The following is a 12,326-nucleotide window of genomic DNA, read 5'->3' on the forward strand; positions in this document are numbered from 1 at the left end:
GTCCTGTTCTTCTTCTAAGAAATGAAGCAGAAAGTGAGGATCTTCCCTTAGGGTGGGAGGGAGAGAGGAGGGACCTCGGATGGCACTTGATTTGGGAGCTCCTGTCCTTGCTCTATAGGCAGGTTCAAGTGAGCATGGAAACATCAATGTGGAAAGAATTGTGTATCATGCCAGTTCTGTGACACTCGTCGGCACACACATTGCACTCTGGAGTAAGTGAGTTATTAACAACCAAGCGATGTGGGGATATCTCGGGAGACAAGTCATCTTATTTGCAAAAATGGTGATGAGGAAGCACTGACCGATGCAAGGAATGATCAGAAGCCTACATTGTTGCTGAAGGCATATAGATGGCAAGTGTAGCAGCAGCTGCCACTTCAGTCCATTAGGAGAGGCAATATTTGTGTCTGATTGAGTCCAGTTTTCATTTGCATCTGAAGTCACAAGGTGAGCAGCCTTGTGAATCAGACCAAAGTACCACCTAATCCAATATTTTGTTTCTGAAAATCTCCAGCCATGGCCAGCAAGATGCTTCTGGAAAGCAGACAAGCATAGCATGAGAGTAATAACTTTGTCTTTCCCCCCACCCTCTCTGCAACTCTGAACCTGTGTCTAAGAGAAAAGGTAGATAGGTACACTTACTGAACTAAGCTCGTCTAATAAATGGAAAAGCAAGTTTTTCACTTTTATGACCTCACTGTTTTCAGGCGGAAGGTGGAAGTGGTAGAAATGTACCAAGATTAGTAAAATCTGGATACACTTTATTAGAGGAGACAAATAGCCACGGTGTAAATAATTGTCATATACTGATGATGATGATCTGTGTGAGTGATTTCTTATGAAGGCCTGATTCCTTTGTAAATGTGACAATCTCACTGTGATATTATTTTGCTTTAACAATGCAATTCAGTGAATGCTTCATATTAAATCTCCCTCATCAGCAAACTATTTACAGGAAAAACAATCTTGAGAAACAGGTGTTTTGAGTACCATATAGCCCACATGATGGGGGACATTTATATTTAACCTTTCAACAGTTAAAATTAAATATCAGATTTGGGCTAACAGTTAACTGTCTCTCTTATTAGCAGTCAGTGACATCCATGAGTTTTCACTTGGACTAGAGAAGCATGTGTCCAGGATGAGCACTTTTGTCTCAGACAACTTGAAAGTGAAGACAGACGCAACCTTTTTATGTACCCTGAAATCAAGGCAGCAAATATATGTTTAAACTACTTCTACCGTACACCAGAGGTGAGAATAAAACAACTTCTCTTTTTTAAAAATAATGTACAGTATATATGGTTCTTCCATGCAACCTGGGGAATGAGTGCTTACGTGTGAGCAACAATAAGCAATTAATAAACAATTATCATTAAAACTAGAAGAGAAGCCAAAGCAGTTTAAAGAGAGAGGGGGAGAGAGAGAGATCCAAAGAAATAAAAAAAGTCTTCACCCGGTCACAAAAATGTATCAGACAGTTCTCCAGGCAAGCCTCCCCAGGGGCAGCATTCCAAAATGGTGGCAAATAAAAAAACCCAACCCTATTCCTGGTAACCAGAAAACTGGATTTGATGGGCCCTTTGAACCATAAAGCAATTCTGGTAAAGATGAGAGTTCAGTTTTGAGTCATCTATTCAAGTTTGCTGTTTTACCAAAAAATAACAACCACTACCACCACCACGGGAAAAGGGTTTAGACAAGAGGGCATTCTTTTTCAAAAAGGGTTCTGTCTGGGTGCTGCCGAGTTGAGATGTAAATGTTCAATGTTCAGAAGTACCGTTCCAGTTCTCAAATGCTGCATTGGCAGCAATCAGGTTATGGAATGTACAGGAGTGCTTGAAAGAAAATACTGAGTTTGTTCAGCACTGACTATGTCTAGAGTCTGAGGATAATGTTCCCATATCAAACAAAAATGGACAGATCTGAACCTTATATTTTCTCTACTTGAGTGGCTCTTGAAATATGGTGACTGTGGTGGATCTTGATTCTGCTTTCCTTGGAAAAAATAAGGACATTACTGGTTCACCACATTTTCATAGATTTTCATACCATATGGCCACCAGTGGAAGATCACTTGAGAGGCTTCTGGTTAAAGCTGAACTTGTCTTCTGTGGCTGTGTTCCAAACAACAAACACTATCCATGCATGTGAGAGAAACAAACACAGTGCCAAGGTTTTAATTGCAGCTGCTTGTACGACTTGAAGAGGAAAGCTGCTTTTCATTCTAATTTTTAATGCTAGTGCATTGCTTTTTCAACATATAGTGTTCAAGGGCTCTTCTGCCTCTTTAATATTTTCCTCTGTTATTTTTTGTTGTAGTCTGCAGGGTCCTCTGGTTATTCTGAAACCAGAGTTTATGAACCAGTACTTTAGTTACAACTAAGTGCTTATCACCTTCCAAAATTGTGTACAAGTTACTAACCTATGAAGAACTGGGATGGCACAAGTAGTCTTGCATCTAATGCTATATTCTTACCCCAGCAGGAGCTGAATGCTACTACGCAGAGCTTGGAAAAGTTACTTTTTTGAACTACAACTCCCATCAGCCCTAGGCAACATGGCCACTGGATTAGGCTGATGGGAGCTGTAGTTCAAAAAAGTAACTTTTCCAAGCTCTGCGCTTGTATTCAGAAGAAGCTGGTGAAGGATTCTTAAAGGAGAATTTTATACAGTGAGTGATAGGACCAAGTGGAAGAATGCTTTTGCAGCCTAGGGCTGTTACTTGTCTCGTGATCATAGCCCAAGTTCATATATTAAATGTTCCCTCACATGGAGCAGGCCCATCACTACAGCCACATGGCAGGAAATAAAGCAGTAGCAAGTAGAACTACACCATCACAATCTCCTTGCTCAGTTTTTGTACTGAACAATTCTTAACTATAGAGCTCATAAGAGATGTCTCTGTCGGATCAATTTGAAAAGGATAAAAATCTTTGGCAAAGTAACAATCCTTTGACAAATTGAGACATCATTTGAAAGAGCATAGGTCTCTAGTATTTGCAGTGTCTGCAAGTAAGAAACATCATTTTGTTCCCTTTTCAGACGTATGGGTCCATTTACAACCTTGTTAGAGCAGAAAATTTATTATCTGCTGTAAAAAATTTAGATGTAAAGTATTATATCTGCTAATTTCAAGAAAAATTCTTACAAGATCCTGTTCAGATGGTACCTTACACCAGTGCTGTTATTATGAACCTCTGTATTTCAATGTAGCTCAACAGTACCACCTAGAGTGGCTGGGAGCTGACCATTCTTTGGGGAAGTTTGCAACAGCCATCCATCATGTCGTTTGTTCAGCTGTGTACACACCATACATTTAAAGCACATGACTTCCCCCAAGAATCCTGGGAAATGTAGTTTATCCCTCAAAAAGCTACAATTCTCAGCACTCTTAAGAAGCAACCTTTCCTAGGATTCTTTTGGGGAAGCAATGTGCTTTAAATGTGTGGAGCTGCAACTGGACTTTTTTAACAGTTTCAGAGTAATTAGAGAGGTGGATCTGGCCTCTAAGTTAATTTCTGATTGGCCAGCTAGACCACTGACAACAGAAGTGGGGCTTCTCTCACTATTGTACAAAAGAATCCTCAGGAAGGTGGCCAGCTTTTAGTAGTTCCAGATTCTCATAAGTATGCAAGAATTATCCTTAGTTTTTCTTCCTTGAAACATCTGAGCAAACGCCAGAAGACGTTCTCTCTCACATCCTCTTTTCTGCAAGGAACTCTGCGCATGTTCTGCTCAAGTAGATCAATAAATTTATATATTATTTCAAATGTATAACCTGTCCTCCCCAGAGGCAGCTCAGGGCAGCCTACAACAATAACAAGACATAAAACAATTCAAAACAACATTGTAACATATTACAGGCAGTAGTTAAAACTAGCAAAATAAAAACTTCGTAAAACTATTGGCCAAAAGCATGGAAAAATACAAGCAAAAGTATTTATATGTTTCCTGAATGCAAAAAAAGAGGGGAACTGCCTGATTTCCCTTAGAAGAGAGTTCCATAGTTGGGACACCACCAATGAGATACGCCTTTTCTCAGCCCCATTTTTTTTTATACTGTTCCTACCATGAGTAGGGCCTTTCCCCCAGACAGCAAATTTTGGGTTAGAAGATACTGGAGAAGGTGCTCTTTATTTATTTATTTATTTATTTATTCGATTTCTTAGTCGCTCATCTGGCTGGCTACCCAGCCACTCTGAGCGACGTACAAAGCAAAAAACATATAAAACATCAAAAACACCAAACACTAAACAAGAAAGCTAAACAATAACATAGAGACTAACTCAGTTACAATAAGGCTTCTCATCTGTATAGTCCAAGAAGTGCGCCTTCAGATGGAAACTCGTGATATGAGTCTTCCCACCCTTGCACAAAGACCGGTGTGAGTGAGAGTCCATATGCAAGACCGAAAAACAACACCCCCTCTTGATCTCAGCATCCAACATCTAGTACATTCAGCAGGGGGGTGGGGCACGGCAAACAAACCCCTTCAAGTCGCGACTAACAGGGAAGTTCTCTTCAGAAGCCAACAACAAATGCATTAAGATGTAAATACTGCTGATATTAAGGGCAAGCAGACAGAGGTCAGATGGTAAGATAGTGGCGGCTGCAAGGGTGCTCCCCCGCCCTCAGCATTCACCAAAAGATCATCGCAACAGCATGGTGTTCCCAGGGACAGGCCATGGCCCCAGCCCCGCCGAAAGGCCCCAGCCCCAGCCCAGCTCCAGCTCCAGCTCCAGCCCGGCTCGACTTTCTTGAGTGCTTAAGTCCCCCCAAGTCATTTGGGACTTTGTGCACCAGTACTAACATTTCAATTGGGTGCAGAAGCTCACATACCTCCAGGGCAGTGCTCTGAGAACAGGGATGATATGATCTCTTGCTGTACCATCACCACACAGTAAGTGGGCAGGGGCATTCTGCACTAGCTGCAGCTTCCAAAGCATCTTCAAGGGTAGTGCATTGCATTAATCTGGGAGGTTATTTGAGTATGGATAACTGCTCTATTAGAAGTGCTGGGCATAAACACACCTCATAACCACTGAGGCCAACTGTGCCTCCAACAACAGCTTAGAAATTAGGAATATCCTGCAAGCTACATACCTAGTCTCTCAGGGGAAGTGGTACCCTGTTTAGACCAGATTGACATCCCAGTTCCCAAACCTGAGTGCCCTCTCACCAGGATTTAGCTTCAAAGTTTATTGGCTCTCATTCAACCCATTGCTACCTCCCAACCAATATTTCAGCATCTGAACCAGCCTCTCCTGATTCAGATTGAATGGAGAGACAGAGCTGGATGTCATTGATAGTGTTGGGAGTTTGGTGGTTGGAACGGATAATTCCCGAGTCCCCTTCCAGCCTCTGATTTGGAATCCTGTGCCTTGGGGGAGGGGCTGGCTCTGCTGGCCAGATGAGTTTCTTTTGTTAAGCTCATAGAGTGGCCAGTTTGCCAATGAGTCTTTCAGGTGCCCAACAACTGGTGAATGGGCCAGAAAGACCCTTTTGTCATTGAAACTCTTCAGGAGAGCATCCCCCCCTTCCTGGAGCACAGCAGAGGCTTGTAGTTTTAGTTGTGTCTAGAGAATGCTTGGAGACTGAAGGCAGGCAGAGAGACTGGTTCTCTGCACCATGGCATTTGGGGTACCTCCTGCAACCCAGATGGAAAAGCTGGATATTGGACTGCTGATGCCTTGAACTCCTCCATCCTAAGCTCTGGTTGGAATGTGTGTAAATAAATAAACCATATTTCATAAAGACACCACAGTCTCCACTGACCATCTTCCCAAGGAAACCAAACCCAGGGCGAGCGCAGAGACCCCTGAAATCTCACCGCTTGGAGATTGGGGAGGCGCACAACAGTATATTGATAACTTCATGCTCCAAATCCGTGAATGACAGCTCCCAACTGTCATATAGATGTTAAACAGCATGGGGGGGGGAGGGCAAGATGATCCCTCAAGGGACCCATAGCACACATGCCAGTAGTCTAAACAGCAGTTCCTCAAAGCTATTCTTCGGTAACAGCCCTGCAAGTAGGAGCAGAACCACTGCAACACTGCCTCTAACCCTCAGCCTCTAGAGTTGTTGCAGGAGGATGCCATGGTGGATGGTATCAAAAGCGCCAGAGATAGAGAATAAACAAAGCATTTTCCCATCTCTCTCTCCTGACAAAAGGAAGACAGCTCTTATGATACCATACCCAGGTCTGAAGCCAGACATTTAACTAGTTAAGTTAGACTGACCTATTTCATTTGCAAGCTTGTGTGATTGTCCCCTTCTCTTTTCCTCTAATAAAATTACCTATACTTTGATGTTTGGCTTCATTGAAATTTCTCTTTGGAATCTTCTCCATGAGGTAGACTCTAGAGTTGCTAAAATTACCCTTTGTGTTAGAAGGATATTTCACAAGGTTTTGTTAAATTCTGTGCCCATGGGGATTTGGGAGCATAAATCCAACATGTATCTTTTTTCTAGAGCTGAGCTATAGGGAGGGGACCTGGGAAACAGGGCTCAGAAACTTCCCAAATAGCTGGACAGACTAGGGCAGGAGGATCTAATGGGGTGCACTCCAGATGTTGTTGGACTCCAACTCCCCATCAGTCCAAGCCAGTATGGCCAATAATCAGGAATGATGGGAGCTGTAGTCTAACATAATCTGAAGGGCACAATGTTGGGGTGTAGTACTAGCAAAAGGTTCATCCTGTCTGGTCTCATAATTCTATTTTTTTAAGGGAACTCTTGTCCTCAAAGAGGGGCTTCTACAAGCCCTCTCCCCCAATCCATCACAAATTGCTTAAAGAAAATCTACAGCCCTGATGAGGACAGATGTTGGGTGTCAAGCTTAGAAACAGATTCATTATGTGTTTTCTGGCCTTGCCATAAAAGACAGTCAACTTGGCAAAGAGGTACTTGAAGTTAGGTATGATATCCCTTCAGCTCAAAAAGTGACTCTTTTTGTGCAGATGAATTGAAAAATACTAATGGGGAAGATTTAGAATTGATAACTAGTTTACTCATAGCAGTGAGACAAATAGCTTCACATTAGATATATCTGAAGTCCCTTTCACCTTGAACTAGGGTGACCATGTCTGGGAGGTAGTATTTGACTAAGCTTAGATATTATAAATGATGTAAAGAAAGACATGCACTGATAACATTAATTGAAACATGGATTTTATTACCTATTAGAATGCAAACCATTAAGATAGCATACAATCTTATATATTATTTTCACATAATTTTAAATTATAGTCAATAAGGCTGGTTTTGTCTTTTTTGTATTATTGCAATTACATTCTTGTTAAGTAATTTCTCTTTCTTAAGTGGCTATTTAAGTTGAATCTCTTTTTAGGTCATTTTTCTTTTTTTGCTGCATTGTATTGTGTGCATTAAACTATGTATGGGTTATACTACAGTTCCGAAACCCTGAGATTATATTCACCAGACATTTCTGGAAGGCTTACCAAGCTAACTGTAATGGGCTTTAGGGCCAGTCACTAGTACAGAGCTTTTAGGCTGAGCTTTGTAAGGTTGAGATATAAACATAGCTCCCATGCAGAGCCCCACTGATGGAGTATGCCATTGTTACTGAAGCCTGTCTTCTTTATTGTTTCAACGTGCTTTTGGATGTTGAGTCAAAGTAGGCTGAAAAGAGAATGTGCGTTGAACACACAACAGGGTTCCATTATGGCATGCCACTAGAAATAATGGTCATGTTAACACTTCCTAAAGATCAGCCTTGTCAACAATAACATGAAGTGATCATCCACCCCTGATCCACTAACTGATGCTATTTTCTATATGCTTCGTCTCCCCCTCACTATGGTAGTTATCTCCTATAAGATCATAAGAAGAGTTCTCCTGGATCAGAGCAAAGGTTCCTCCTAGTCTGCAATCCTTTATGCTCCTATTGAAATGGAACTTACGTCTCAGCAGACATGCTCAGAATTGTGCTGTCAGTCCAGCACCCTGTTTCTCATAGTAGCCAAATCAAACGCTTTAGGGAAACATCTATGGCCATAACAGCAATAGCCTGTGCCATTGTTACTAGACAGCAAAAATATTCAGTGGCACCTGCAGGTTCCATATAGGCATCATGACTAAAAACTGACAGAACTATCTTCCATGAATTTGTCTATTTCCTGTTTAAAGACATTTAAACCAGTGGTCATGAGTGGTTTGGGTGTTGGACTATGACCTGGGAGACCAGGGTTCGAATCCCTACACAGCCATGAAGCTCACTGGGTGACCTTGGGCCGGTCATTGCCTCTCAGCCTCAGAGGAAGGGACTGGTAAACCCCCCTCTGAATAACGCTTACCATGAAAACCCTATTCGTAGGGTCGCCATAAGTCAGGATCGACTTGAAGGCAGTCCATTTTGTCCCCAAACTAGTGGTCATGACCATTTCATGAGGCAGTGAATTACGTAAACTAATTATATATTGTATGAATAAAGTGCTTTTTTGTCTATCCTCAATTTTCTGTTAATAATTTTCATTGTAAGACCCCAAGTTTTGTATGATGAGAAGGCAAAAAATATATTCCCTTTCTCCACACTATACATATAAACCTCCCTCGTGTCTCACTTCGCTTGTCTGTTTTCTCAGCTAAAACATTGTATCCTTTCTTCATAGAGAAAGTGCTCCAGCCTTCTGATCATTTGGGGTGCCCTTTTCCGCACCATTTCCAACTTTGCAATAGCCTTTTAAGATGGGGCAATCAGAAATTGAGATTTTTTTCCCAATCAGTGATTGCTAGTTCTGCATCCTACCAGTGCATAAGTGAAGTAGAGGTACACTGAACTGCATTTGCTGTTTTGTTCTTTATTCATTCACTCAGTTCGGAAAGATTTTGATATGCCTGAATAATGCTACGCTACAAAGAATATGTGATATGGCTTAGACACTCTAAATCACTGTATGAAGGTTATCATCACTACCACCACCAGAGCTTGTCCCAAATCTTTTAATCGTAACTGGCATCTGGAATATCTAGTAGTAAGGAGGCTGTGCATAGAATTATCCACTAGAAGAGTAGACATAGCACTTTGCACACAGTGCATGTTATCTCTGCATTACTATTTGTAATGCATTAGCTCTCTCTTCTCTCTCTAAGGGCTACAGCTCTTTCAGCACCCCAGTGAGTTATGCATACATCTACCATTCAATAAGTGATAGATTAGATTAGCACTTTCTTGTTAAAGAAAAATCTGGGTAGGATCCATGTCAGAAATCAAACTATACAATAGTTTCCTAAGGAAGGGAAACAGCAACTTTGCAGACATTTGTAGACAGAAAGAATGTGAACAAACAAATTATTCTGGTTGCAAGAAATCCAGGAATGTCTTATCTTTGCTATTCAAAACTAGCTGCAATCTTTGGTGGAAACCTGCTATAAGTGATATTTCCATCTAAATCAAACCTACAAAATTACATCCTGTTGCAGATTAAAAAAATACTCTGGTTCTTGAGTTAATGTTCCATTTTAAGAGAGGACATACAAGGAGATCCTGATTATTTTTTAATTACAGAAATAGTTTTAAAGAAAACATCTTAAGTGCATCAGTTAAAATATTTAAATTAACTTGATGTGTGAATTTAAAATGGAAAATGGACTGCCTTCAAGTCAATTCTGACTTATGGCGACCCTATGAATAGGGTTTTCATGGTAAGCAGTATTCAGAGGTGGTTTACCATTGCCTTCCAATGATGCTGAGAGGTAGTGACTTGCCCAAGGTCACCCAGTGAACTTCATGGCTGTGTAAGAATTCGAACCCTGTTCTCCTAGGTCATAGTCCAATACCTTAACCACTACACCAGACTGGCTCTCTGTGTGAATTTAAGCATATTGTTTACTCAGAAGTAATGTTTAATGGAACGGCGTTTGTGTCCAAGTAGGTGTGCCTAGAATTTCAGCCTCAACATTCATTTTTAAATGTGAATACACTTCAAAATTATTTTACTGCATAATAATTGAAAAAAATCAACATGATAAACATTTCTGAACACTTTTGAGCAAGGGATCACAGTTTCTCTCAGGCAGTTCAAGAAACCAGCACATCATTTTCTAAGTCTTGGCATCTGGGTAGAATTCTAAAGATTTATTCTCTCTCCTTTAACAAGACGACTTCGAAACATCCAAACGTCCTAAGAACAAAAATAGGAAAGTTCTGTCATGGCGGAGGATGGGGGAAAAACACATTTTGGTGCATAAAATCATTCCCAATGTACATGCAAGCAGCTGTATATGAAAGGAATCTCCTACCACACCCTGAAGTTTAGTTTCTGCCTGAGGTTTTGGTTCTGATCTCAGCGCAAATAGCAACAGAAACAGGCACTACTGGAGCCTACCTCTATTATCCCATTATCCCTTTCAATAGGTGACAAGAACTGATACTGCTGATCATCTGTTCAACATGAAAAAGGAGAGGTTAAATGAAGAGATAATCAATGTGATTTGGTCATAATGTGATTTCCTACTTTCTATACCATTTTAAAATATACTGAACTCGGAAACTGTGTAAATTCTGTAGTTTCTGTAACTGCTGTGTTCACATCCCAAATCTTCACTAAATCCCAGATTTCCTCCACTGCCGAAACTTCACCACTTACTGTCCAAAGAGCTTATCCTTAAAGGCTTTGAATATTCTTTTAAAAAATAAAATAAAAATGGAATATTAGATTCTCAGGATTCAGCCTATGAAACAATATACACAGCTCTGCCTATAGGTAGTTTGGAAGCAAACATAGTCAGTAATTAAACCTTTCTCTGGTATTACTTCAGTGGCTAAGCTACATTCTTGTGCCATAACCAGGGGCTGTGTGTATGCTGTAATTCCTGGAGCACTAAAAATATGAGACAGGATAAAATTCAGCTGCTTCAGAATTTCAGCTTTCATTGGAAAAAGTGAATTGCTAGCCCTCTTGGCTGCAGAAATAAGATTTGAAATTCTGTGGGCAATGCCTGCTCACACCTCAGAAGCCAGAGAGGTAGCTGAATAAGGTTTTCCATACTTGGGGGATGGTGATTTAATCCCTGCATTGGTTTCTCCATGGCTAGCAGAATTACTATGTTGATTTGATTGTAGAAATTTCTATACCACCATTCAGTAAAAATCCCAAGGGCAGTTTACATAAAGAGAGCAACAATATATTATACAAGACAGTAATAAATCATGCAAGATAGACACACATAATGCAAACATTTGCTCATACAGCACTCAGTTTTTCTTGGTGCAAAATTCAGATTAATTTATTGCAGAACTTCATTTTTTTACATGCCTGTTTTACACAGCCCTCACTATGAATCCAGTAGGAACCCTGTTGCAGCTTCAGGCAGCAAGTATACCTGTTATGTCTCAATTTGGGATTACAGTAAAACAATAAACTTCTGTTTTGGCATTGGATGTGGGTGTAGTTACAGAGAGGAGGCACACCTAACCCCCCATAGACAGACATTTGTACTAATCTGATAATCATGCTAAACACAGTAACATTTCAGTTTGCTGCCTGCAGCCAAACGAACACAGCATGCCTAGTGCTGGTCCTAAAATGATGGGGTGTGGTGTGGGATAATCCTGCAAGAACATAGCATCATAATATGTTATATAAAAGGAGGGATATATAGAAGAATATATGTTATATAGAAAGAGAGGGAGAACGATGATCAGACCTGTTCAGTGTCGAAGTGTAAAACTCCTCCTGAAATAATTATTCCTAATACTGTCAGAGGTATCATGCAAAATGCTTTTGATACAGGACATTAATAAACAATGCATACCTTTAGGGTGAGAGGTGAGTTTATACCATATTTGGTTCTTGCAATTTCCACTACTTCTTTTTCAATGTTCTCTTGCATAGTGCCTTTCACATCAGTATAGTGGCAGTCACAACTTGCGTAATGACAAGAAATTGCCTGTATTAAATACATATATATACAATTTTTTCTCTTTTGTAAATGCCTTTCTGTAAAGAGATGCAAGTAGGACTTGCTGAAAGGGGAAACTGCGTATTTCCAAATGCATAGGAAGTATGCACGTTCCCTCTTTAGGTGTTACACTGGAATTACATACCGAACATACACCCTCCTTTGGTACCTCACTGTAAACTGTGTAGCCACAAAGGACCTTGCCCTCTCCTACCATCCAACATGCTTACTTGAAAAGCAATTCATCAAGAGAAACAGAAACTGAAGGCTTACTGGGTTAATTCTAAAAGAATTCTGCTAGAGATGGGTAATCTTGCTCCACTCCATTGGATAGATTCAGAAATGAAAAAGTAACATAATCCCAAATTAGAAATACCTTCACTTCATTTTTCAAAGCT

The 12,326-nt window shown here is 40.5% G+C and overlaps 1 protein-coding gene across 3 annotated transcripts in view; it reads right to left on the bottom strand.

Annotated features, from left to right (window-relative positions):
- Positions 1–9,735: 9,735 nt before the first annotated feature.
- PHYH (phytanoyl-CoA 2-hydroxylase) overlaps positions 9,736–12,326 on the bottom strand; it is a 31,013-nt gene continuing 28,422 nt past the window's right edge. For 2 of the 3 annotated variants that reach the window (XM_061582269.1, XM_061582271.1), the window contains 2 exons: positions 11,782–11,916; positions 9,736–10,148 (listed from right to left, as the gene is read on the bottom strand). In XM_061582269.1, the coding sequence (XP_061438253.1) occupies positions 10,095–10,148; positions 11,782–11,916 (189 nt within the window). In that variant the 3' untranslated portion in view covers positions 9,736–10,094. Of the gene's footprint in view, positions 10,149–11,781; positions 11,917–12,326 lie in introns of those variants that run through there. The other variant, XM_061582270.1, reaches the window with a different exon arrangement.

The sequence above is a fragment of the Rhineura floridana genome, chromosome 8 (genome assembly GCF_030035675.1).
Source record: "Rhineura floridana isolate rRhiFlo1 chromosome 8, rRhiFlo1.hap2, whole genome shotgun sequence".
In the NCBI taxonomy this organism is placed as follows: domain Eukaryota; kingdom Metazoa; phylum Chordata; class Lepidosauria; order Squamata; family Rhineuridae; genus Rhineura; species Rhineura floridana.